A 27,599-nucleotide genomic window follows, 5' to 3' on the forward strand; every position below is an offset into this window, starting at 1 on the left:
TCTTGAGGCTCTTTTCATTGTTAATTAAACAGCACAATGAACAGTTTGCTCAAATGTGCAGAACACTGTGTGGAGGAGATTTTTCGCCTTACTGCTAGGGAAGAACCTTTGCAATTCTTCATAGTAATGACCCAGTTCATAGTGAAGTTCCTGAGTCTAGGCTATGGGGAAATAAAAATACAAGTAATTTGGAATGAATTCCTGTATTTCATTCAACTTGATATAAGTCTATATTGCAGAGTGGGTATGGACAGTAAAGCATCTTGCATCTATTTGTATTATTTTTTGCCTCTTACCTAGGACAAACTCATTACTGGTTCTTCTGTTTCTTCTTGTGTCTCATGAATCCTCAGTTGAAGGCAGAGGAAACTGATGACTAAGTCCTGTGCTTGGGGAGAGATGGAGTAGCCTATATAACAGATAGAATCACAGAGTATCTCAAGTTGGAAGGGACCCATAAGGATCATCGAGTCCACTCCCTGCTCCTCGCAGGACTACCTAAAACTAAATTATATTACTAAGAGCGTTGTCCAGACACTCCTTGTACTCTGACAGGCTTGCTGCCGTGACTACTTTCCTGGGGAGCCTGTTCCAGTGACCAACCGCCCTCTCAGAACCATTTCTCTTACAAGTGTACCTTCACATCCTGTTGTCAAACTGTGCCCTGGAATGTTGGGGTTTTGTTTGGCTGCTGTTTTGTTGGGGGTTTTTTTCTATTTCTGTTTATCACTAATTTGAGGCCAGACGCTTTTGTAAGGATTCTGATGATAGCAGTGGTTTTTCACATCACAAAGTTTCTGTCTTTGTCGACCTCTTAACGGGTGGCTAGCAGCTGACTAAGCTAAGGTTGCTGGAGCCTCCAAGAAGTGGTTCCTGTAATGTAGGGGAAAGTCTGTTCCGCTGCTACCTGAGCGGTACGAAGTCTGGAGATAGATGTGGGGCAGATGGCCACTTTCATGACCACTATTCCCACTTCTGTTACAAGCACCAATGCCACAACTAAATGTTTAAAAATGAAATCTGAACTGTTTATTGTGAAGCCAAGAATAGCCTTGCATTCACTGAGGATGATGATAGGGCATGTTGTTCTCCGCTGTATTGCAAAGTTCACTGCCAGCCTTTTGTGAACAGCAACAAGGAACTGGAACAAGAACAGCTTGTCCATGTTTTCCGTGAGGCCTCATAAAATCTGTAAAATGAGAGGAAGAATAATTGCAGTGAGACATCTCTGGAGCTCATAGATGACTGAGAAGTAATGCATCTGTCTGGCCATTAGGTACATGAAAAGCTCTTGCTTTCTCTGACATGCTCAAGCTGTGAGTCAGTATGAGCAGACTGTTTACAGTTTATTCACAACATGGAGTTGTGAACAAAATTCAAAACATGTGTGAGCATTCCTGCTCACACCCTAAGTACAAACTGACTTTATGGCTCTGCATATTACACTTTGGCACATCCAACTGTTGTAAGGGTGCCAAGACTTTTTGTAGGAGTTCATTGTTAAAAGTATGTGCAAAGCTGTTTTAAAAATTACTTCCAGACAGTTCAAGAATATAGAGATGAATCATAACAGAAATGGATGGTGTAACCCTGATGCACAAGAAACAGTTCTTCAGAAATGGTGTCTTTTGGTTATCTGTAACAATTCATTTTAATCAGTGGCTAAACACACTGGCCCATGAAATTTCTGGGTTTTGCATCAGTTTAATGTTAAATGATCTATGTCTTTTAGGTCCATCTGACGTGTCAGCAATTATGAAATTCAGCAGGAGACCCACGTGTCCTGATGCCTCAGTAGCAGCAAGTCTACCTACACCTCCTGTACCAAGGCACAGGAAGAGTCACAGCCTGGGAAACAAGTGGGTACTCCAAGCTGCCTCATGCTCAGGCCATTTCATGCATCACAAAGGTTTAAGGTAGCGGCAGAACACTGTGGTATTTGAGAATGCTCTGGTATTTGTCCCTTCCATTTCTTTCCCCGTACAAAACCTGAACACCCTGGGTGGAGGGAAAGGTAGAAAAACAGAAAAAGCAGACCCCAGCTAAGTCACTGCTTAGTGGTCAATGTGAGTCTCATTGCAAGACTGCTTCAGGCTTTACTGTGCGTTCTCTAGGTTTTCTCTTGACACTTTGTTATTTTTGCTGACTCTATTCTCTGCTAGTGCCAGACGTTGGCAGTACTCGAAAGCTGTGTATCCCATTTGGTCTGTGGATTCCTGGTGTGTGTAACTGATTTTTTTATTTCCTTTTGTTTTTTAAACATCTTGCTAATACATCTAAGGAAACTTCCTAGCTGTTTGGCACACCTTGTCATTCAGGAAGATTGTGACCTTTTGCACTGTTTTACCTGGGTAATACAGATTAGAAACATTTTTCTCTACCATTTACCCAGCTAAGTGAGAGCACCTGCTCCCCAGTTGAGGTTTCAGCATCTACCAAATTTCACAGTTAACGGATTAGGGAAAAAGAAGTTCACGTGATTTGTCCAAGGTCATAGAGTCTTGATGTGTTAGTTCAACTTAGTGAAGGACCACTAAGCAGTGACTTAGCTGGGGTCTGCTTTTTCTGTTTTTATACCTTTCCCTCCACCCAGGGTGTTCAGGTTTTGTACAGAGGAAAAAAACCTTAAAACTCCCCATCTGCAGAAATTTAATAATCGTTACTTACAAAGACCACTAAAATCTGAAACTTGCTTTCGTAGTCAAGGAGAATATGTACAGCAGAGGGAAAGTGTGAGCAGTACCGTTTAATTGCCTGCTACTTAATAACCTATTGATAAGGCAGAGTCTGAGTGGAAATATCAGGAGCCAAGGGCTGCTGTTAGATGACATAAGAGGGATTTTGCGTTCTTCTCTTTCCAATTTTCCAGCATGATGTGCCAGCTCAGTGTAGTGGAGAGCAAAAGCGCTACCTTCCCGACGGAGAAGCCACGCCACCTCCTGGATGACAGCGTCCTGGAGTCGCACAGCCCAGCCCGCAGCCACGCACTGAACTCGCTGTTCACCAATGGCCTCTCCATAGGTAGGGTCTGTGTGGGGAACTGATGTTCCTGCTTTTCTGTCCCAGTGCTCTGGAAACTCACAGAGGTACCCAAAAGTAGGGGATTCGGAAGATCGTTAGCTCCTGTGCAAAGGCTGGTCCCTCTCATGGAAGAAAGTAGATCAGAACTGCTGCTTAGCTACCTAGTTAACTTCCTCTCAGCTTTCCTCAGTTACCTACTGATGGTTTTGGTAAAAGTGGCATGAAGGAAGACTGTCTTTGTATGTGCTCTGTATGTAACACAGAGTGTTTGTCAGCTTTCACCAGGAAAAAAAAATGCTACTGAAAAGTGGGTATATATTTTGAAAGCTACCTTTTCACGAAGAAAGCTTTAGTTTTAACAATATATTTTAGAAGATGGGAGAACAGTTTAGCTGTGCTCTCTGAGACTTCGAAAGAAACATAAAATGAACTTGTGAAAGAGGATGATGACAATTACATTATGGTATTATAATTAATAAAATAATTATTCTAATAAAAACAAAATGATCGAGAATCTGTGTTGTAAGCAAGAGAAAGCCACCTTTTAAGTCACTCAGGCTATTTCTAGAACAGGAAATAGACTGTGAAGGATGGCAGGTTACTTGACCAAGAAAAGTTTAGCACTGAGATTATCTCTGAACTTCTGAAAATACAGGCACAGCTCACTGTGTTATACTGAGCATTAGAAGATCAGTCCTGGGCAAATTAAAACTGTGAGCTAAATAGCTGTGCCAGGGAAGGAGGGACAAATCAGTCATGGACTTGGAGGAGAACTAGGGACTACCATTGTGAATACCATCATATTGTTTTGTCATGGCTCCTAGCAGCAGCATATAGCTGGCATATCCTCTGTTACAGGTGTGCTTGCTTGTTGAAAACAAACATTATATCATGTCTAATAACTTTAATTGACTTACAGATGTTGTGGTAGAAATATTGTCTTACAACGTAACTGGATTTTGTGTTCCTGAAGTGCTCAGCTTTTGAAAGAAAAGCAGCATAATGAAAATTAAAGTAACATGTAGATGTCTGGTATTTAAACACAGCAGTAACAATGACTTTGTTCATCAGTGAGATATTATAAATGGGAAGGCTCATGTAAGCCTCTTCCAATTTTAGATTTTACCGTGAACTCTAAAGACCTCAACTTTGAAACAGGATTTGAGTAAGCAACTTCCATGGTACTATATAAAGATTATTCTGGTGATCCATACACATTGGCTTTGTATTTTCCCTTGGGTGGTTTTCTTACTCCTTCTCTGTACTACTCTTTTTCTAGATAGCAGTGAAAGCTCAGAATTTAGTGAGGAGCTGCCGTCAGGGCTTGAAAGGTGAGTTAGTCTTCATGTATGCTCACTACAGAAGCTACACTAAGTACTCTACAGACTTAGCTAAGAAATTAATGAATGATCCCTAACATAGGTAAGCCCTAAATCAGTAGTTATTTTTATCGAATTATTGATTAGTTAGGAAAAAACGGCAAACTTTTTGAAATAAGCACTGTAAAGTTATTGTGTTTTTCTTCCTGTGGACCTGAAAAGATTGGGAACTATCTCTGTCATGTTTGCCAAACCCTAACTGTTGAAGTCTCAGACTAGAATTTCCCTCATCAGATATTTGCATTCACAAACAGGGGTCGTTTATATGCCACGCTGGGGCCTAACTGGAGGGTACCAATCCGGAATTCTCCTAGGAGTCGAAGCTGTGTCTACAGGTACAGTTCAGGGTCTGCTTTGCTCAGTGTATGGTGCTAAACTTTCATTTGGGTCTCTATGCTTTCCTAGCATAATGTATTTTGTGTTCAAAAGTATCCTTATATGACCATATCAACTCATGGGAGTCTTCCCCTCCTGCTTGTAAAAATTCCTGTTAATGCGAAAGCAGGGGTATGGCCCATTCAGATTTCAGTTTAGCTATTGATTTCACTAATTATATCTGGCTTCTATATTGCAGAAAACTAGTGTTTACTTTGGGGTTTATGACATTACAGAAGCAGGTTTGTCATGAAGGCTATGTTTGCCTTCTGTGACAAATAATCATGTTAGAAGGCTACCTTCTTGACCCTTTCTCACAATTTATTTCCTGATTTGCAGGACAGCTACCTATAACATCTGGTTGTGTCAGAGAGCTATAGTATGATGTGTTGATTTTGTACAGTAAAAAGAGAGAGGGACTCCCCGAGTAAGAGGGGGAACATCTGCAAGGCCATGTGTAGCAGGCATTCCCAATGTTGCTAGTCACAGACTTTTCAGAAACAGGTAATCCATTTACAGCCCAAAGAGCGGTTTTCCCTTTGACTTTGGGCCTCAATATTTATACTGTTTAGTTTTATTTTTTCATGTCTAAGCCCCCAGAATAGAACCTTTTGTTAATTGGCTATTTTTCAAAAATCCTGGTTCCTATTTGATAGCTAGTTCTGGAAAAGACATAGTATAGAGTCAAGTGTCAGATGATAAAATATATATATAAGGCAATGCAGGAGAAATATATTTAGAGCTAAATTATGTTGCTTGCTTCTTGTCCTTATTTGTCTGCTCAAATACATATGGCAACGTTTTGTCTCTCCAGCCCAACAGGGGCCTGCAGCTGCATATCAGGTAGTTCCACGGGAGTCATTACCATGGAAGGGCCGTTAAGAAGAAAAACATTGCTCAAAGAAGGCAAGAAACCTACTGTAAGTGATTCTAATTCTAATTCGTCCTGTGATTCTAATTCAGTAGTGGCTGTTTCAATTTCCAGGATTAGATTAAACCTGCAGCTTGATACCACACAAAACAATGTTCCTTATTATTATCAATTGTAAATCATTTTCTGTTCGAAGTTTTAACTGGGTTATAACAAGGTTGTAAGCTTTGTATGTCATTTGACCTACAGCAGTTTTACTTCTCCCTGCATTTGCAAGTAATGTCTCTAGGTTGTGACAGCAGAGCAAGAGTAAAGCAGCTCTATAAATTGGCATGAATTTCTGTGAGGGCAGAAATTTAATATCGCGGTAAAATGGGAAGGCTGCAGGGCACCCACCCGTAGCACCAAAGTAATGGTAATTCATACTTAACCTAAATTCACAGGTTTCACATGGTTCTGGTCCTACGCATTTGGTAATTTTTTGTTTTCTGTAGAGTTCATTTATGTACAACCCTACTGTTCAGTGCTAAAAGATTTGAAGAATTGCAGAGATGTCATTTCAATAAATTTTAATGATCAAATGCAGAAGTCTGAGATCTGTCCAGCAGAAGGCAGCACACTATTTTGCTGTGAAGCAATCAGTCCTGATATTTTTATGAGATACCAGAGTAAGATGGATTGTATTCACAGCCATCCATCCAAATTTAGGTAGCTGGGCTGATTTACACCAGGAGACACTCTATCTAACTCTCCATTCCTTGCTTCTGAAATTAACTTTGGTAGCACTTGAACTTGCTTATGAATAGATTTTTGAGATGTCGGAGATACGCAGAGTTTTTCCTAATTTTTTTCCTTTCTGATTCAGCTCTCCTCATGGACTAGATACTGGGTTATGCTTTCAGGATCAACTCTTCTGTACTTTGGAGCAAAATCTTTAAGAGGCACTGAAAGAAAACACGTAAGCTTTAAATATGTTCTAAAAACAAAAATTGCGTATTCATAAGCAGATCTGGAAGGGGGTTTGAAGTGTACTTGCTGTTCCAGGCTAAGCCATATGTCTGCACAACTTTTACAGTCAAAAGTTAATCCGTCGTACAGTCTCAGCTGTGACTGACTTGTCTGTCTCTTCCAGTATAAATCTACACCTGGTAAAAAAGTCTCCATTGTGGGCTGGATGGTGGCACTGCCTGACGACCCTGAGCATCCTGATATTTTCCAGCTAAATAACCCTGACAAAGGTAGATGTTGCAGGATGGACATTGTCCGCATTATATTTCTGTGACAGGAAGTAGATTAATCTCTATTAATGAGTTTGTAGATTACAGAGCTTGCAGTGGCACTCATTTAAAAGACTGAAGAGGGAGATTTTCAATATGGACTTTTCAAGGGAGGGTACAAATGAAATTGAACATATTTCTACAATATGCTGTGGTGCTTCTGTGGTGCCTACAAAGGTACTGCTGTATCTTGACAGTTACTGTAAGTTTTGCAGAAATTGCCCAACCAATATGAGATTGCTGCATGTCCATGTGCCCTCATACCCTGATCTCCAAGTTTCCGAATAGCTTTCTTAAAATTGGTCAATATCAAATCTTGACTTAGATTTTATATTGGCCAATTAAAATATTATGGAAATTCTTCAGTCATCAAATCATTTACCAAAAAAAGCCTTTTAAGTAATTATTAATTACTTTTTAATAATTAATTTTGAAGTGCCATAACTCTTCCACCTTGATTAAACTTCAAAAACTTCAGAAGATCAGAAAGCCCCTGGAGTTATTTTGCAATTTGAGTAGTTGCATAAAGATTTTTGAGGCTTCCTTCACTTTTCACGTTTTCAACTTTGGTGCTGGACGTGGATTTGCGTCTACTGTATGAAGTGCATCTCTTGGATGTTGACTAAAGTGCACAAAGTATTTGATTGCAAGAAACAATTTACAAAATAACAAGGCATAGAGAAAACTTGCAATAGGACATTGAAGAAAACTAAGTTCACAAATATCAAAAACATTCATAAGAAGTTTTGCAGTAACCACAACAGTCTTAATGAGAAGAAAGTCAGGAGTAAATTAGATGTGACCTAAGTGGTCTTTTCTGTGGCTGTAATTTGGCCTTTCTGCCTATACAGTCCTCTTAGTTTTGCAGGCCACATGTTCTCATACTCGCTTCACCCAAGGACTGGTGGATAGCATGTCTCACATGGTCTCTGTTCTGTGAGCAACATCCTGTTAGAGTATTTGAGGTGCAAATCAATTTAACATTTTACTTCAGGACTTTGGCTTCTGCACAGAAATTACAATCCCTTGAAACTACATGTCTGTCTGCAAATTTAGAGCCTTTGATTTCCTTATTTTTGTAGGCAATGTTTACAAGTTCCAGACTGGTTCAAGGTTTCATGCAATATTGTGGCATAAGCATTTGGATGATGCATGCAAAAGTAACAAGCCTCAGGTAAGGTTGTGAAACTTATTTTTACCCACTTTTCATATTTTCCAGAAAATCCTTACTAGAAGAGAGATCTCTTTTCAATCTGTGTACACGCACAGTCCTGTGGGGACAGACATAATTCCTCATTTTGTACATTGATCCAGTTTTTCAATAGGAGGAATAAAAATTATTTAAAACTACAGAATTCCCACCAAATCAGGATTTGTGCGGGTCTAGCTATAGGTTTGGTTACCTTAACAGCAGATAACCTCTACACTCACTGCTTCAAGTGAGATAACCCCATCTCTACTTCAGAAGGGGCTTTCTCATGGACAAAGAAAGCAAACATGCTAGCATTTACTCCAGTGAGTGGGTCTGTAAGTGCCATTGAAGAGACTGTCCTATAAAATGCTGTTTGTCCTTTATATAGCAGCCTCATTCTTCTCTTGAGGAAAATGTTCATTCTTAAAAGGATTTCCAAAGGTTATATTAATAGGATGCTGATCCATATAGGACCTAAAACACGATGTAGCTCAAGAATCTTCTTTACACACACACATCCCTCCCCCATGCATACTGATGACTTCTTAGAATACTTTGGCTGGGTTTGGTCCATGAATAGAAAAATCATTTGAGTCTCTGTCTTTCCTTTCAGTTAAGGGGTTGGGCCTGCTTGGGACTGATTACACTTTTCACATTGGATAATAAACGATTAGCCCACTCTATTTTGTAACCTTGCAGTTTCCCAATGCCGTAATAGGCTCAGGAGCATTATACTGCTGAATAATTCACATTCTCTTCCAGGTACCTGCTAATCTAATGTCATTCGAATAATTTGCTCTCCTACCTGGTGCGACTTCAAGTGCCAAACTGCGTAAACAGGCTATTGTTCTCTAAGGAGGAAGAGGAGAATGGTTTTCCTGACATGAGCCAGCCACAAATATTTCAGCACTTTCCTGTGTAACTTGAAAGTGATTCTGACACAGCTTTTAAAAGCAGAAAGTGAATGTTGTCCTTAGGACCAGATATAGTCTCATGCACTGAGTGAAAGCAGACAAGTCAGATGGACAGAAGATTAATCCTGACTCCTGCAGGATTCTAGAGCCCTCAACTTTTTGTGGTCAGAGACTGCCATGAACTGATGTTTGACCACAAACTGAGCGTCATATCGTCTGCCTGTTCTTTTTTAAACAGTTCTTTTTATTGTTAAGCTGCTTTGTGTGACTGAAGAATATTTGGCCCATGTTGGGTTTCAATTCTTTCTAATGCACAGAATGATTGACAGTGTTAACTTGCTGCAGAGTGTCAATTAGAATAGAAAATTGTGGAACAACATTTTTATAATCTAAGTGCACTGAGTTGCTTGGCAATGTGGCTGCCTCAGATTTTGTATCAAATCTCTGGACAATTCTGCTGTTCACATTTGAGCTATTTGGGAAAAATGTATTTTTGGCACAGGACAGTTGGTTTTCTTATCATTCAGTTACGTTACTCAGGAATGCCCTGACAATAGATTTAAGGCTGTTTAAATTTATGTTGTGCTAAAGGTCATCTTTCTTTCTCTTACTAGTGGCATAGTTGCTTTCAAGTTTGGTTTTTTCTTCAGTCTGAATGTTGTTCATCTTAAATCCCTTGGTACAGGGAAGCAGGTAATCAGGTGTTAGGTATCATGTGGCCCTGGCTCCCAGAATGATTCCATATCATTGTTTCTGTTCTGTCTTTCTGTGGATGACTCGGCTCCACTCAATTCCAGTACATGATGCACCGTTATGACATATAGTACTGGCACATGGTACTGCTATTATGAATCATGACGGCAGTGAAAGCTAGGCAAGACTGTCTGACAGTGGAGCAAGTACAAAGAAGCCTCCACACCACTATCCAGAGATCAAAAAAAAAAAAAAGTAAAGTAACGGAGACTTCTCCTCTGAAAGAACTCTCTCTGCATCCATAGCTGTATCCCTGCTGTGCCCCAGCACTCCTATGGTCAGAGGTTTTTTCTGTTCCCATGCTAAGTTCAGCACTTTTTCTCTTTGAAACTCTTTTGCCATAAGGCATCAGTATTCAGACTTCATGAATCACCAGAAAACCTCTTCTGAGTTTCCTAAGGTTGCATAGAGGAGAAATTTGCAAGCCAATCTCTAGCTTATAAACCATGAAAAAAATGGAAGTCAGTTTAATTGAACAGAGCCTATATTAGAACAAGTTTCCTGGCATTAGGAGTATTTATTCTGTGGACTTGCATGATTTTCTGAATTTTGATTTTGAAACTTCTCTAACAACGACAACAATGAAATACCTGTATTGTTAAATGTAGTTCAACTGTAACTTTTGTGTTATTTTAAGTGTTCATGTTCCAATCCTGAGAATGAAGCCTAATACATACCAGCTTTTCAAGAAAAGCAGTTCCTGGCAACAACGGCATTTAGATCCCAGGACATGTGAAAGTGTATGTAAAGTTGACAAAGTTTCTTTGATAGCTCAGGAGCTGTGTGAAAAGAGTGGTAATGCAAAATATATTTTTACCTTTTTTCCTCCCTTTTTGCTAAATTAAGACAACTTTGAACTAGGAAAAACATCAGTAGCTGCGAGGGCAGAGCCTCCACTGCCATTAAAGACAGCGTAGAAGCTTTTGAACAGGGTAAAATCCTCTCACCAGTAAATTACTTCAGACTGTTAGAATATGATATAATCTGAATTACTCTGCAGCTGTGGACTTTTGTGATTAGTTATCACGGAGATTATTCCTGAAGATGCAAGTGTTACATGGACTGCCATTGTAATGAATGTGCCACCTATGACCATGTGTATTGTTATTAGCATTCGTAGGGTTTGAACCACGTGCAGAACGGTGACCAAAATGATGACACGCTAACCAAAAGAGAACTGTTCAAGTCAAGGGTTTTTTTTAAAGTTACTTTATTAGTAGTCCTTTCCCCTTAAAAGGGAATAACCTGATCTGTCTTGCATGTAAGCTAAATTTAAAATGGAACACTTACTGGCATGAAATGTACATACATTAGAAGCATGCAAATACCTACTCATTTCTCATGTGATGTAGCAGAAGTGAACACCAATGAGGACTAGTGACATTTTTTTCTAGCATATTGCAATGGAGATAAACTAATGGAGTAACGCCTTTCAATTATGTTTAACAAGCCTCCCTTGGAAAGACCAAGAACTGCTGACTGATACAGTAGCAATAGAATGAGCATGTACACACTCAGAATTTAATAGCTTTTAAATTTAAGGGTGTCTCAAGTGTTATATATGTTTTTGTATGTACAAGAGGTGGAGTGTTCTAGCCTTCAAAAATATACTTTTACTCAAAATTACGAGCCATAGAGCCTGTTGGAGAACTTACAAAAGGGTTCATTTTCACTTGCTTGTAAAACAGATTCCCAACTAGAAAGGAAGCATCTTTGCCAGAAACCATGATGGGCCCCAAAACAGTGTGGCATGAACAAAAGGCAATATTTATGAATGGTTCTTATACCCAGTCAGTTGTCACTGACAGAAGATTAATCTGTGGAGAAATTAAACTAAACCCTTCAATCCTACTCAATCCTCAAACTCAAATCCTACTCAAAACCTTGGAATTGGGAAATATGTCAAAAGGAACTTGAATTCCCTCACACTATCATTTGAATGTAAAAAAGCATTATACAGAAGAAAGATGAACATAGCAAATAATAGTTTTACACAATAGTCAGGTAAACATCTTTTCAGTATAGCACAATTGTGAAATTGCAGCACAATATAAAAAAAATTCAGAATGATGGCAGTGTAAGAATATTATTAAAATATCTTAAACCAATTTTAAATGAGTTTTTAAGTATTAAACAGTTTGTAGCTGCTGATCTGAGTTTTTATGCTGTCATTTGGTACCATTTGCTGTCATCTAATACTTTTAAGGAGAATTGAAAGCTGCTATTGAAATACAACATATTGCATATCAGTACTGATTAATACAGCATTTTCACAAAACTATCACAAACCGTACAAGTTTTCATCCATCAAAGACAATAACTGCGATAGTTGTGTAAAAATATTATCTAAGAATTACTATTTTCAGAATTGTGAAAATATAAAACACATGTAGGCAATATTATTAATTTATTAATGTGCAATTTTGATGTAACGCAGTGCCAAAATGCATGTTTTTCCAAATAGCACTAAAATGAGGCAAAGAAAGTAGTTTTCAAAGTGCGACTTATTTGTCACATTATAATGTAACCCAGTTTCAACATTTTGGGGTTTTTTGTGTGAAAACTGTTGCACTATTTTTGGCTGTATTTTCCAGCAGTCCACTGCATGCCATTTGTGTAAGGATTCTTTCTATAATTCTTGTGAACTGTCTCACTCATAATAACCCTGGCGTTGGAATCTAGATTTTTGGCAACGTACTTTGTTACCTCAGTCTTGTTTCAAGTTGCTGTATTTTTCAGTTTGTTACATTGATAATGATTGTTTCACTAATTAAATACTTTAATGTAAAAAAAAAAAAGTTTGTTTACTTCAACAGCAATTGCATTTGGTTGTAAATTTAAAAATGTGCAGAGTATGTATGCTGTTAACAATAAAGTATTCTGAAAAAGAATAGTAGAGGTATAGAAGGAACATTTTAACTCAAAGGCAGCAAGCATGGTTTATTTGTGAATAAATGGTAATACAGTTGAACAGACTTTATAGTGCACACTGTGTAGCCATTTAATAGTAAAAATACAGGAGAATCCAAATTTCTAACAGAAAATTGACAACCCCTCCAAATTTGCAGTTCTTTCAAGTGGAATTTGGAAAGTCCAAAGAAGTAGAGATGAACCTATCCTGTTGTTTTCCTAAGAAATGTATTTTATCACTACAAAACTTGCATGTTGACTTGGATAGCAAGGTAAATTTCTTTGCAATTACAGTTAAACTTCATTTACACACTTGGATTCTCAACTCTACCCACTGAAATCAACAGGAAAAAATATTTCATCCACTAATAAAATGATCTGCCCTGTATTACACAGTATATCAGTGTAGATATGTGTAATAATATCTTCTGGTATTCAAATCTGAAATTTCCTTTCCAATTTCAGTGATGAAATCAAGGTTCAGTCAGAACCTTGAAACGCTGAGCACAGCTGACAGGGATAGCCTAGCAATCAGATGTTCAGTAGTACTTTCTCTTGGAGAAGATGGACATGGAAGTGTTTGACCAGTGTCCATCTTCTTTGGTAACTTCTCTTCTTATATGTATCATTTTTCTCTCAATCCCCACGTGTAAGAAATCAGGAAAGGAAGGCAAGAGACTGGCATGGCTGAGTCAAACCTGCTGGTCAAACTAAAGGGCAAGAAGGAAATGCACAGGCCATGGAAGCAGGGACAAGGATCCTGGAAGGAGTATAGGGACATTGCCCAATTTTTTATAGGGATGCGGTCAGGAAGGCCAAGGCACGGCTGGAGCTGAACTTGGCAAGGGACACAAAGAATAATAAGGGTGGCTTCTATAGGTATATCAGCCAGAAAAGGAAGGTCAAAGAAACTGTACCCCCGATGAACACGACTGGCAAACTGGTAACAACGGGTGAGGAGAAGGCTGAGGTACTCAACTTTTTTTGCCTCAGTCTTCACTGGCAACCTTTCTTCCCACACCTCTCTAGTGGATGAACTGCAAGGCAGGGACTGGAGGAGCAAAGTCCCTCCCACTGTAAAAGAAGATCAGGTTTGAGACCACCTGAGGAACCTGAACGTAGTTTATGGGACATGATGAGATGCAGCCCCGAGTCCCGAGGGAATTGGCTGATGTAGTTGCCAGGCCACTCTCCATGATATTTAAGAAGTCATGGCAGTCAGGTGAAGTCCCCAGAGACTGCAAAAAAGGAAACATTGCACCCATTTGCAAAAAGGGTAGAAAGGAGGACCCTGGGAACCTCCGACCTGTCAGCCTCACCTCTGTGCCTGGGAAGATCATGGAACAGATCCCCCTAGAAGCTATGTTAGAGCACATGGAGGGCAGGGAGGTGATTTGAGACAGCCAGCATGGCTTAACCAAGGGCAAGTCTTGCCTTATCAACCTAGTGGCCTTCTATGATGGAGTGACTACATCCGTGGACAAGGGAAGAGCTACAGATGTCATCTATCTGGACTTCTTTAAGGCCTTTGACATGGTCCCCCACAACATCCTTCTCTCTAAATTGGAGAGGTATGGATTTGATGGGTGGACTATTTGGTGGATAAGGAGGTAGCTGGATGGTCACATCCAGAGAGTAGTGGTCAATGGCTCAAAGTCCAGATGGAGATCAGTGACAAGTGGTGCCCTCAGGGGTCTGTACTGGGACCAGTACTGTTTAATATCTTCATCAATGATATAGACAGTAGGATCGAGTGCACCTTCAGCAAATTTGCAGATGACATCAAGCTGAGTGGTGCGGTTGACATGCCTGAGGGACAGGATGTCATCCAGAGGGACCTGGACAAGCTTGAGAAGTGGACCCATGTGAACCTCATGAGGTTCAACAAGGCCAAGTGCAAGGTTCTGCACCTGGGTCAAGGCAACCCCCCATATCAATACAGGCAGGGGGATGAAGGGATTGAGAGCAGCCCTGCAGAGGAAGACTTGGGGGTACTGGTGGATGAAAAGCTGGACATGAGCCGACAATGTGCGCTCGCAGCCCGGAAAGCCAACCATACCCTGGGCTGCATCAAAGCAGCATGCCCAGCAGGTCAAGGGAGGTGATCCTGCCCCTCTGCTCCGCTCTGGTGAGACCTCAGCTGGAGCACTGCATCCAGCTCTGGGGTCCCCAGCACAGGAAAGACATGGAGCTGTTGGAGCGGGTCCAAAGGAGGGCACAAAAATGATCCGAGGGCTGGAGCACCTCTGCTGTGAGGAAAGGCTGAGGGATTTGGGGCTGTTCAGCCTGGAGAAGAGAAGGCTCCGGGGGGACCTTATAGCAGCCTTCCACTACTCAAAGGGGGCTTATAAGAAAGATGGGGACAGACTTTTTACCAAGGCCTGTAGTGACAAGACAAGGGGCAATGGTTTTAAACTAAAAGAGGGTAGATTCAGATTGGACATAAGGAAGAAATGTTTTACGCCGAGGGTGGTGAAACACTGGCCCAGGTTGCCCAGAGAGGTGGTAGATGCCCCATCCCTGGAAACATTCAAGGTCAGGTTGGACGGGGCTCTCAGCAACCTGATCTAGTTGAAGATGTCCCTGCTTATAGCAGGGGGGTTGGACTAGATGACCTTTTAATGTCCCTTCCAACCCAAACCATTCTATAATTCTATGATTCCCCATTCAAGATAAATAAGCTCCACATTACAACTGGCAAAGAAGGTGCTTTAATTTCTGCAGAAACATAATTTCATGAGCAGTTGCCTGAGAGAGAAATTAGATGTTACCTAATGTGAAGGTGAGAGCAAAAGAAGCTCATGTAAAATGGCTATTTTTAGAACTGAAAAAGAAAGCACATATCCCTTTCCTGAGATGGACTCCTTTTCCTGTTATCCCCAGAAACAGGAAGACTGCTTCAAGACTTTTTTTTATTATTTTGTAGTCTTGGAAATCACTTGGATCTATACAGTTTTCCTCCAGGGTTGTATCCAGTGTTTCACTGTAAATATTTTATAAAGGAAGCATCAGTAAGTGTCTCTCACATCTACCAAATGGTTCTTTTCACCGATAGCATCAGTTTAAATGGGAAAATTGATTGGAATTCCTCTCCTCCCCATAGGCAACAGGATAGAAAATAAACAAAGTGAGCACATTAGGAAGGAAAATTATTGTTATAGAGGCAAATTGCAGAGGTGAAAGAGGACTACTTCCTGCATTGCAGTATTTCACTATAAGGTAACATGCTTTTCCGATACAACACCCAAAGATGAGTACCAAAGAGCTCGTTAAATGCTCATTATGTCCAAGCCTCTTTTTTTGTAACCTGGGAGAAAAAAAACCAAAATGAAACCTTTAATAAGCTTGTTCCTACTTTAGATGTTAGGCTGTACTAGGTATGCAAGTGATGGCACTGGTAAATTGCATTAATTTTTCTTCTGAAATCAGTAATGGTTGTTCATGGTATTTCCACAGCTCTGATCTATTACTATGAACATTTGTTTATCAAATTCTGAAAATATACCAGACCTTTCCTTAGGGGAAGTGTAAAGAAAAAAGAAAAGAAGTCAAAGTTTACATGTCTCAGTAGACCTCAGATGTGAGAGCAAGTCAGATAAGCATCTTGGGAAGGATGAAAACACCCATTTTGCGTCAACTAAAACACAGCTGTGCGTAAGAAAGTACAGATAGTAATGAATTTGAGGAAGTAGCCTTTATATTTCTGGACTTTTTCTGTAGCCATGCTCTTACTGCCAGAAATCAGCTTTTCAGCTTTAAGGAAGAGTAGATGGTGTTCCAAGTGATTACTTGCTTCAGATGATCCATGCTTTGAGTTGTAAGCATGATGTAACTGAATATAAAGCAAGCAAGGTCAGAAAGCAAAGATTTGTTCTGGTGTATGTATAGAGAAAAGTCTATCCAAGTCTGCAAAATAAAAAAGTAAACAACCAGCTAGATAAATTATTTTACATATTATTTGCTAATTGATACCACTATCTTAATAAAATGATAAACGTAATTTTTGAACACATAGGAACACCCTAGAACTCTGAAAACACTGGAAGTTAGTTGTAGCAAAATGGTCACCATTTCTTGTAATAATACAAAACTATTGATGTGAACCTGTTTGACACAAACATAATGAATGTATGCCTTGTCTTTTAGAGGGTAATGTCATACTCTTTCATAGGGCAAAGAGACAAAAAAAATGGAAAGCAAGGGAAGGAGCAACTAGCTAGTGCAGAAATGAATAGATGAAGATTCAAAAAAACAACAACAACCACCACCACCACCACCAAACCACTTCCTTTTAGATTACAAGATGTTCTTTGCTGCTTTCAAAGACAGCATACTTGGAGGTCCAACTAGTCCTGTCTGCATTGTTTAGTAGTGCAATTGTTTTAATTCTTCCGACAATTGGGAGGGGGGAGGGAATAGCTTTTATTTCACCTATCAGGCTCAAAGAGGGTATGTTTGTAACTGCTGAGGAGACTTGATCTTCAGATCCTGAGGGTGAGTGCAGGTAGCAGAGTAAAAGCCTGTTTTAGCCCAGCTACTGAGTCATAAAAGTTATTTAGTCATTAAAACCACCATTTTTGCAGCCATTTTTTAGATCCCCATGTGAAGCTGAGCACCTTCTATATTGTATCTGAGAGTTAATACAGCATACTGTTTTGCATAGATTTTGTTTTCTACAGAAGCATCACATGTACTTAACCCCTTCACAACCAGAGAGAGGTTCCTAAGTCCTAGAGCAACACAAACAAGGATGTTCACATTATAATTCAAATTTGTAATTAATTTTTAAAGCGCTAACATGAGATGACAAAGACAGTAAGGTAACACACAATTAAATTCCTCTTTCAGTAATTAAGTTTCATGGAGCAGTCTCCAGCTACAAGAGGATAGTGGTTACTCACCTCTAACAAAGTAGGTTGAGCAGATTCATATAGTTGTTCTGAATTCGTATCACAGGAACAATGCAGTTGTCCTCCCCCAGAAATGAGAGGCAGGAGCTTGCTAGTGTTAATAAAAGCCCTACAGGCAGCAGAGAGACTGTTCTTAGCATCGCGTAGCCTGACCTGAGGTTGCCCTTGGCACTGCTCTTGTCTTAATACATAGCCTGATTCCATGCTCATGTAATCTCTTATGGGCATGCTCCATCTCCAGAGGTGCAAAAGACTGTGAATCCAATGGGATAATTACATTCAATTAGCAGTAAAATGGGAAATGTTAAGAGGAGATCTAGCAATTCCCAAGCAGTGAATGTGCTGATTAAGCATTAGGGGAAGCATCTGTGGAGCACATGTGGCTATCCAGTTCCTTAGACATCTTTTGAGATCAAGCTGCCTCTGTCTTGCTGCTCTCTATGTGCTCTGAGGAGGCAAAGAAAGGGGGAGATCTTTTAATGTCAGATCTACCAACTTCATACCAACCCCTGACTCATGGCTACTGGATGGCAGGAGCACATTTGTTTCAGTCAAATGTTTCACTTTGGAGTGAGGACAACATAGCACACCGTGACATCATAGAAGGTAGGAAACAAAAAAAGGATTGATGCTAAGGTGCGGTATGTATGACCCAGGGTGAACTCAGATGGTGGTTGATTAAGCCAAGGCTGACAATACTTAAAATCATTCTATAAAACTGGGATCATCCTAATGGTGGTTGAAGCCAGCATGCTGATGTCCTGCAATTTCCCCTGCAGCTATGTAAGCTTGCTGAACTTCTGTCTCAGTGATGAATTGTTTTAGGACAGATCTACCTTCACTGCAACCCCTTAGCACTATGATATACAGGCAGTCTAGATGAAGGTGTTTGCAAACTGTTTTTTTTTTTTTTTTCCTAATTTTTCTGTGTCTGAAATGCTTCAGCAGTTAGAGAAGATTGGGTTTGGGCTTGTGTGAATTTTGTTCTATTAAATGCTTGTGATTTTATTCATGTCTCTTGAGATTTATTTAATTTTTGCTGTTACTTAGATTTCTGATGGTGGCTGGTTCCCTAGATAGTTTTGTTTCTGTTTAATCTTTACAATGTAGAGAGGCTGGTATTTGTACTTCTTTATTTTTTTATTTTTCTTTTCCTGACTTATTTTGTTTTCTTATAGAGGTGAAGGTCAAAAAAAAAATTTGCTCTTCTCTGTTTCTTTTCCTTACCATTCAAGGAGTGTTGTGCTGCATAGATTGAGCTTTATTATTGGATGAGTATTTTTTTACCCAAAACTCTGGTGCAAAAGTGTGGCAAAGTGGTAGCACAGTCCTTGACTTACTAAATCTTGGGAACCTGATTGAGTTTTCAGCTGGTGGTAACTACATGTGGAAGATCACAGAAATCCTGTTCTGGTTCTTCAAAAAGAAAAAAATTTCAGCAAGTCCTGTAGCCATTGTTAGAATGTGGAAAATAACAGTGTCTGGGTGAAAAGCAAGCTTGGTGTTGTCTGATAGCCCATTTTCATTAGTGACTGGGCTCAGCTGCCTTCTAAGCAGCAGCAAGAAATCCTGTACCTGCCATTAGGCACTATTCAAACTGCAAGATAATTCCTGTTCTGTTATCTGGCACCCATCTGAAGCTTTGCAGGAGACTGAAGAGGTTTTTTATAATTGTTTGTTACATAAATCTTTGTTACATAAATTATTAATGAAAGTGTATCTTAATCTCAAAGGTATGTTGTGGTCAAGCATTCCGTACATTTTTGTAATGGTAGCAGGAGTTTTAGATAATGTTTAGCAGCATTCCAAGGTGGTTCAGGTGTTATATTAAAAAACTGTTAGACAAAAACAAACCAGAAACAGCAAGGCAAAACAAGAAATGAGGCAAGATTGTACTGTATAAGCAAAGCATTTGTGGGTATCTGCATGGCTTTTAGTCAGGTTTCTTTGCTTGACCTTTCTACTCTTTAGCATCCATATATCCACAGATATTTTAAAGGGTAAGGAACGTATGTATACTGCGAGACAAGCCCATGGCTCAGCTCTGGGCCCTCAGCCCCTGTCTGGGCTATGCTGTAGGAGGCTCGGGCCCGTGCCTGCAGAGCCTGTGGATCCAGCCTGACTTGCAGACTGCCATCCTGCCTTGGCTTTGGTCCTGCCTTGGCCCTGTGGACCTGCCCAGCGGCCACCGGACCAGACCTGACCTGACCTGTGGGTTGGCTTCCCAGCGTGGCCTCAGACCTGCCTCATCCCATGGACTTGCCGGGCGGTCTCGATGGGGGGGCTGACCCTGGTTGTGGTCCTGAGTGTGGCCAGCCCTGCGTGCCTCACGCAGCTACCGAGGGACTGGGCCCTGGCTGCTGGGGCTCCCACCTTGCCGGCTGTCTTCTCCCCCTCAGGTCCCAGCTGTCTGTCACTTTGCAGAGCTGCCAGCCCTCACTGCTCCCTGACACGTTCTGTGTGATTGTCTCTATGCTGAGAAATGGGGGCATCCACAGCTGCTCTGAATTCTAGGCCCAGATTATGCCTTTTCTGAAGGAAGAAAAAATGAGGAGGGAAGCAGAAATGTGTGTTTCTCACTAGCAAAAATACTAAACATTTTTAGAACTGCACGGTCGCATAGGAGGATTTTGCAAGAACAGATGGGGAGATAGGATGAGGAAAGAGTGGGCTGTTGTTATGTACAAGAAGAGAAAACAATGACAGAATGGTGCTAAGAGGTTGCTTAACTATCTGAAACAGGTTGTTTAGCAAGAAAAATCACACTTTTTTGTTTAAATAAAAGGCAAAAAGAATACCAGAGAAAAAGATGAGAACAAAGCTGCAGCCCAGCTGTGTTACTTCATTCATCTTGATAATTTTGTACAAGTGTAAACTAACTTCACTTTTGTTTCTGCCAAGGTTTCCTCTCTAGTTCATGTTTATTGGTTGCAGTCACCAAAGAATGTGCCACTAGTGTTATAAATTTCATTGTCACTATCACCTAAAGAACTTTTAGTACAATTAAATAAAACACACAAGAAGTGCAAGATGGTATAAAACACAACAGAGTGGATAAGATAGTGCCAAGTATTTTATTTCCTTTTGAATTATGGAAATGCAAATTATTAGTGTAGGGAAATTACTAAAATTTGATTATTAGGAAAACACAGTTGGCAACCAAATTTAACTGACAAAATTCTGTCAGCTCTGCTGGCCAAAGGTGGCTCCTAAGAACTCTTACACACTCGATCGATTGCTACACGACGGTTACTGTGGCATTCCTTACCAGCAAGGGAGAGGTTTCTCCCTTACACAGAGTCATTCTGTTTCTGGTGTTCCTGCTCCCAGACAGCTTAACCTGTTCAGCAGTTAGGCCTTCTTGCCCTCCATGCCAGATCATTCCTTAGTCATGAATTACCATTGTTGAGTAGTTACAATTTGAATTTCCCCTTTAAATCCCCTTGATTACTTCAGCTGTAATCAAGCCACCTCTGCAATTTCCCTTTTCCCCTCTAAGATAGCTGAAGATGTGTGTCTTTCCATAGAAATAAAAGCTATTTAAAATAAACATTGCAAGCACCACACTCCTTTTGAAAGGGAGAGGTTTTATCTCCTAATAAAGCTAATAAAGCAGGCAAATCCAATTTGCTCCCCCCAAATAAATTGTTCTATTCTTTTGCATGTCTTCCCACCCAGTCTACTCCTCCTAAGTTTGTGTTTCTGTTACCTATTAATACAGCTCCACTGGCCAAGCGAGCGTTGACTCAAGTTATATCCACCTACTCTTTCAGACACCCGCTGTGGTAGATTAAAGGTTGATGTGTTTAAATACTAAGTTTTATTTCCTGGTCTCACAACTGTGCACACAACTGCTGTGTTGATTTTGTGTCATTATAAAGTGGAAGAGATAATCTTAACAGAGGACTAAGCTTACCTGAAAGCTCCTCTGAAAAACACAGTGGGCTATTTAAGACTACCTAATGTTGAAACACATTAGGTTACAGTTGATCTAATGGGAAGTATTTAAATCCTGATCCTGATAGATCTCCAAGAACATACACACAGACACCATAAAATAGAGGAAAATTATCATCTATCTTTCTCCCAGTTCACAAATATGACTGTTGAGAGGCTGAGATGGCATAAACATCAATTGAAGAGTGTATCATTCAATTAAGTCAAAGTTGTTTAGCTGAAAAAATGACAGAACCAAAAGCAAACTGATTTGCTGTACAGGAAGCTAACCAAGTCACGGGATTTCCTACAGACGGTCAAAAGCACTAGTATAGGAAGCAGATGTTGGGGAACAAGCAAGGTTGCAAGGTCTCTCATTTGAGTGGGAGCATAAGGCAGAACTGGAGTACTGGAAAGCATGAAGTGCTAGACCAAGAGGCTTGAAACTGTGAGTAAATACACTATCATTTGATTCCTCTTATGTTCAGGAGGGCGTGATTTTGCACGTTCTGGTGAAATAGCAAGACTGCACATAACAAACATGGACTCCATTATTTTCTCTTTATGTAACAACTGAAAAATGCTGAGGTGTTGTGTAACTATTCCAGGCAAAAGGGGTGACAGTGTTTTAGAAAGCGTCACTAAAACAGTTATTAAAGGCAAGGCCCTTACTGTTTTGTGTAAGTTTCTTGAACCTTGTTGATATACTTTGCAGTAAAATGTCGTCTTCCCGTTTCTTCTCGGTACTGCAAGTGGTATTAACTTAAACAGGCAGAGAAGGTCCAGAGTTGCTAACATATTTTAAAACTCCTTTTTTAAAGAGGAGGGATATTTTTTCCATTTCAGAGCACAAGAAATATTTACTTCAGTAAGACTATAGTGATATCAGACACGGTGAAACAGTGGCCGTTTTCTCAACATGGAATATCATCTTATATGAAGTGAGGCTTTGTCAACATACGTTTATTTAAACAGAGGACAGTACAAAGCAGTACAATAAGTATCTCTGAATAACTCCACGTGTATAATCCTTTTTCAGAATGACAGTGGCTATTTCTGGTCAGAAATTATTGCTCTGACAATAGTTGAGATGCTGGGTTTTTTTTTAACGATCCCATCCCAGCTAGAAAAAGAGAAACTTAGCATTTTTAGTCACCTAGTTCAGTGGACATCAGCTAATGACTGCAGCCTGTGGATTCCAAAAGAGGTGGCACAAGCTTGAACCCAAAATCATATTTCATATTTAGGAACTGATGTCATCTCTTTCTTGCAAAATTCGTCTATCAACTAATGTCCCTTTGAGCAGGTCAAGATGAAGGACAGAAATGGGATGAAGGTTAGCAACCACTGGAAGTTTCCAGAAATGAAACAATTTTTTGAGGAGAAAACAGTAGGTTATTTAAACAGACTATATAGATCTCTATGTGTCTCTATAGTTTTTTATAGACTTCTTTATGTAAAAGGGACTTATTTGTTTCTTTATTGTCCCTGTCTGTAAAGTTTTACTCACAGTCACTGTTCATGCCCTAGGAGGCTTCCGGTTTCTAATAAGAATGCTAGTTTACTTTTGGTTGAAGTGGTTAATAACGCTTTTGGCATGCTAAAACTACTCATTGTTGTTAGTCTAAAAATAAGCTATTAGGATGAATTTGCATTGCCCAAATTGGGTAATGTATTGTATACAAAATTTGTGAAGAGAAACGGTATCAAAAGTTTGTTTGCACGTAGTTGAAAATGGACAACAGATTGTTTCACCTAGAAGATGTGAGATGCAAGGGAACATTTGAGTGACCTTCCTGCTTTGTGTAACTTGCACATAAAACTCAGATGGAGACTTCTGTGCAGAGGGATATACAGGAATTGCTCTCTTTTTACACTGGCTAGAAGGTAGTGTTCCAAAAGGAAGAGGGGGTAAATGAGGGTACTTGCCATGAGTGGATTTTAACATTAGGTCTTTATTGCAGGAAGAGACTATGAGTTTTCTAATATTTCTTAAATCTTAAAAATGCAATTTTCATGTAAATTTCCCAAGCCTAATTTAACAGGAAATTTTTAAGGCGTGTTGCTGTCTGGTGTAAGACTGACAGTTGAAAACATATTTCACCAGAACAGTGCAATGATTTTTGCACTTAGCATCTGTTTAAAAAAAACAACCCTGGACCCTGTATTTCTATAAATAAATGTGACAGACATTAATGAGAAGGAACTTTATTAGTGCTTTGTTTCATCTCACCCTTTAGTAAATTTGTCCCATCTCTTATGCAGTAAATCATCCTCCCCAGAAAAGTTTGTATCGGGACTTTCTGATTTTCTCTACCTTCCTCAGTCACTTTGCTGTTCTCTTGGTGGACAGACTGGACCCATAAACTACTTTACTTTTACAACTTCATTGAAGCTCCTGGCTTCTGTCCTTGTTACATGCCTGTCGATCTTCAGACCTACTCCCATCTCTGCGAAGAATTTTGTTGATTTCTTCCAAGAGAACACTGACAGCTAAATCTCACCTCCAAAGTGGGAGGGAGGAAAAAAAAAGGAAAATAAAAGCAATTGAGGATAAAACCCAAGAACTAGAACTTGAACGGACCATTTTTCCCTGTTGTCGTTGGCTTCTTTTTCTTTTTCTTTTGTTTTTTTTTTTTTTTTTTTTTTCCCTGAAGTTTTCTGTAAGCATTTTTCAATCCCACTTCCCAATTAATACTCTTGAGAAAAAAACCCACTTCACTATAAAATATTCTTTCTCTTAGTTTTCTAATAGACAGCATGTTAGTAATTGTAAATGGTTTCCAATCCAAAAAAAAGGAATAACAATAAGTATTTGAAGAACTTCGGTGCAAGCTGATAAATGATGATGCAGCCCCACTTTTATATATATTGTCATCTTTTCTATGCAAATACCACTTGCAAGGTCCTGCTTAGCTGGTAGTGAGCTAATGACAAAATGCGTATTTGAATTTTATCGGTTAATTGAGGAGGCAATATTAGAAGTATTTAAAGCAGATGAGGAGACATCATCTATAGAACTGAGTAACTAAACTAAATGGTGTAATAACACCATTAAAAGATAACAGAATAAAGCAAGGTTTGGTTTAGTTTGGTTTTGTTTTAATTTGCCTTCATCTGCTTGATAGTTTAAGCATGTGTAAATACCGAGCTGTGATTGTGTACTGAAAATCTTCACTTTGTAGTCTGATTTGGTAACATCTTGGAGAACTTGAAGTTTCCATGGCAAGGTTAAAAAGTTCAGTAGTGCATGTGTCCCAATGAAAGGTCACAATATTCACACAAAGTCCTACTGAAATCAGCTGCCAATTTAGAACTGTGGTCCGAGACTTGGTGTCTTTAGTGGCAAAAGCAATTTACACTTAAGGCAATCTCAGCCACCTGAACAAGTGAAAAGGTCATTCTTTTCAAACCACTTTTCCTCTTTAATGTTGAATACCACAGGATCCTACTAGGCTCTGAAAACACACTAGGCTCTGAAAACATTTTCTTTGTGACTTGGGAATCGGGACACCGAGAGACTGTGACAGGATAACTCCTACCCAATGCAAAAGAATGCTTGTGTTCACAGCACCATTTTTCAGGAAGAAGAGGGGAAATGATAACTCTATAGTTTTACAAGCTTCCCAGAATACCAAAAGATAAAGAACCTGGGTTTTTCACTAACATAAAATTTCTTCCAGGCCTCGAAGTGATTCAAATTACACTATATTACCATTACTGTATACCAAAACAGCTGAAACTGTTGCACTGGGCCCAATTGTAGAGTAAAATATAATAAAGTTTGGAATGAGGAGGTGTAAGAATCTCTCGATTTTTTCCAAACCTGCATGCAAAGTCAGGTCTTCATACTAAAGTTTGAAGTATCAAAACAGTAACTATTGTGTTTAAGAGAATACAGTTCAATACAAAACATTACCTCTTTTTGGCAAATCACTGAAAGAGTGCTTTTTTGTGTGTTTGTTTTGTTTTAGAGACAGTGAATAGAAGACTGAGTGTAAAGGTCCGTTAAGTTCAAAATTGTGAAATTCAGCAATGATACACTGTGGAAAAAAAAATATTTGTGCTGCTGTTGCATGTATACTTATTTCTGCAAGCATTTTAATGTGCTCCTGGAAAGATCCTCAGCTACAGAATAACATAACCAGAAAAATCTTCCCCCAGGAAACAATTGCCAGTCCAGCAGGTCAGCTCTGCAGGGGAAAACCTGCTCAAAGTGTAATAACACCATTAAAAGATAACAGAACTTTTATTATATGCCCATACTTTGATGACAGAGAAAGCAAAGTCACTCGTGTGATTGGGATTGTTCACCACGAAGATGTAAAACAGCTATACTGCTGGTTCTGCTGTCAGCCCAATGGAAAAATATATGTATCAAAAGCAAACATTGATGTTCACTCAGACAGATTTGGATTCCCTTATGGTGCAGCAGATATAGTTTGTCTGGAACCCGAAAACTGCGATCCAACACATGTAGCAATTCATCAGTCTCCACATGGAAATATTGACCAGCTGCCAAGGTTTGAAATTAAAAACCGCAAGGCTGAGACCTTCTCTGTTGACTTCACCATATGCATCTCTGCCATGTTTGGAAATTACAACAATGTCTTGCAGTTTATACAGAGTATGGAGATGTACAAGATTCTTGGGGTACAGAAAGTGGTGATCTATAAGAACAACTGCAGCCATCTGATGGAGAAAGTCTTGAAGTTTTATATGGAAGAAGGAACTGTAGAGATAATTCCCTGGCCAATAAACTCACACCTCAAGGTATCTTCTAAATGGCACTTTTCTATGGATGCAAAAGACATTGGCTACTATGGACAAATCACAGCTCTAAATGACTGTATATACCGTAACATGCAGAGGAGCAAGTTTGTGGTTCTTAATGATGCTGATGAAATAATTCTTCCCCTTAAGCACTCAGACTGGAAAACAATGATGAGCAGCCTTCAGGAGCAAAACCCAGGGATTGGCATTTTCCTCTTTGAGAACCATATCTTCCCAGAAAACGTATCTACTCACATGTTCAACATTTCATCCTGGAATACTGTGCCAGGTGTTAACATATTACAGCATGTTCACAGAGAGCCTGACAGGAAGGATGTTTTCAATCCCAGGAAAATGATAATTGATCCACGAAAGGTGATTCAGACTTCAGTCCACTCTGTCCTACGTGCTTATGGGAACAGTGTGAATGTTCCCATGGATGTTGCCCTCGTTTATCACTGTCGGGTGCCCCTTCAAGGAAACCTTCCCAGAGGATCCCTCATCAGGGATACAGCACTGTGGAGATATAACTCATCATTAATCATGAATGTTAACAAGGTGCTATATCAAACTGTACTGTAAGCTCAAGAGTGAAACCTTGGTTATAAGGAGAGAAAGCAGAGAGCTACCCGTACGGTGGGGAGGCAGAGGATATCATTTAAAGATCATATTAAAATCACTTCCACATGAGTTCACATCTTACAGCGATTTAGGAGAAATCAGCCCTTTTTTGTACTGTACAAAGGTAAATGCATTTGATTTGTGAACTGAATGAAGGTATCCAGGGAAGAGATTTTTCAAAACTGAAAAAATTATTTGATCCAAGAAGGGTGGTTGTGGCCTCAGTCCACTGTTCTCTAGAGATGTTTGCACATGTTTGGGAAGAGCCTGATGATGTTGTTATATGTCTATGCAGGAAACTGGTGTGACATACCTCTTATTAGGGATACATCCCTTTGGAGATATATTATACATCTTTGGCTCTGTAAAGTTAACTGTGTTGGATATGCTACAATTGTAATTGCAGTAATGAAATTTAAAGGTGTTGCAATAGGCATTTAACGCTATGTTCTCCCCAACAATAAATGCACTGTATGTTTAAGATAATCTATTACTCACAGGAGCAACGGTCTGTAATTTATGGCCTTCACCACTAGAGAAAATTACACCATAGAACTTGTACAAATGTCAACATTGTATTTTGTTGTAGTAATGATTCAGCGAGCAGTTGCTGTCTGTAAAAAGTAAAAGTACTGGTGTAAACGACTGGATTTTATCATTATGTAAT

At 39.6% G+C, this 27,599-nt stretch overlaps 2 protein-coding genes across 3 annotated transcripts in view; both read left to right on the forward strand.

Annotated features, from left to right (window-relative positions):
- The window catches only part of RALGPS1 (Ral GEF with PH domain and SH3 binding motif 1), a 132,163-nt gene extending 119,433 nt beyond the window's left edge, over positions 1-12,730 (forward strand). For both annotated transcript variants that reach the window (XM_075519519.1, XM_075519517.1), the window contains exons 14-22: positions 1,733-1,859; positions 2,870-3,021; positions 4,301-4,352; positions 4,655-4,735; positions 5,590-5,695; positions 6,512-6,604; positions 6,779-6,884; positions 8,006-8,097; positions 8,878-12,730. In XM_075519519.1, the coding sequence (XP_075375634.1) occupies positions 1,733-1,859; positions 2,870-3,021; positions 4,301-4,352; positions 4,655-4,735; positions 5,590-5,695; positions 6,512-6,604; positions 6,779-6,884; positions 8,006-8,097; positions 8,878-8,907 (839 nt within the window). In that variant the 3' untranslated portion in view covers positions 8,908-12,730. The remainder of the gene's footprint in view (positions 1-1,732; positions 1,860-2,869; positions 3,022-4,300; positions 4,353-4,654; positions 4,736-5,589; positions 5,696-6,511; positions 6,605-6,778; positions 6,885-8,005; positions 8,098-8,877) is intronic.
- Positions 12,731-21,888: 9,158 nt separating this feature from the next.
- On the forward strand, positions 21,889-27,167 carry LOC142418260 (beta-1,4-galactosyltransferase galt-1-like). Its single transcript, XM_075519836.1, has 2 exons — positions 21,889-21,986; positions 25,513-27,167. The coding sequence occupies exon 2, from the start codon at positions 25,574-25,576 to the stop codon at positions 26,891-26,893; it is 1,320 nt and encodes a 439-aa protein (XP_075375951.1). The 5' UTR covers positions 21,889-21,986; positions 25,513-25,573; the 3' UTR covers positions 26,894-27,167.
- Positions 27,168-27,599: the final 432 nt, after the last annotated feature.

Source organism: Mycteria americana, chromosome 17 (assembly GCF_035582795.1).
Source record: "Mycteria americana isolate JAX WOST 10 ecotype Jacksonville Zoo and Gardens chromosome 17, USCA_MyAme_1.0, whole genome shotgun sequence".
Classification (NCBI taxonomy): domain Eukaryota; kingdom Metazoa; phylum Chordata; class Aves; order Ciconiiformes; family Ciconiidae; genus Mycteria; species Mycteria americana.

Bases quoted from the DNA above. Each gene is read 5' to 3' on its own strand.
- LOC142418260 (XM_075519836.1), top strand. From the start codon at position 25,574: ATGATACACTGTGGAAAAAAAAATATTTGTGCTGCTGTTGCATGTATA.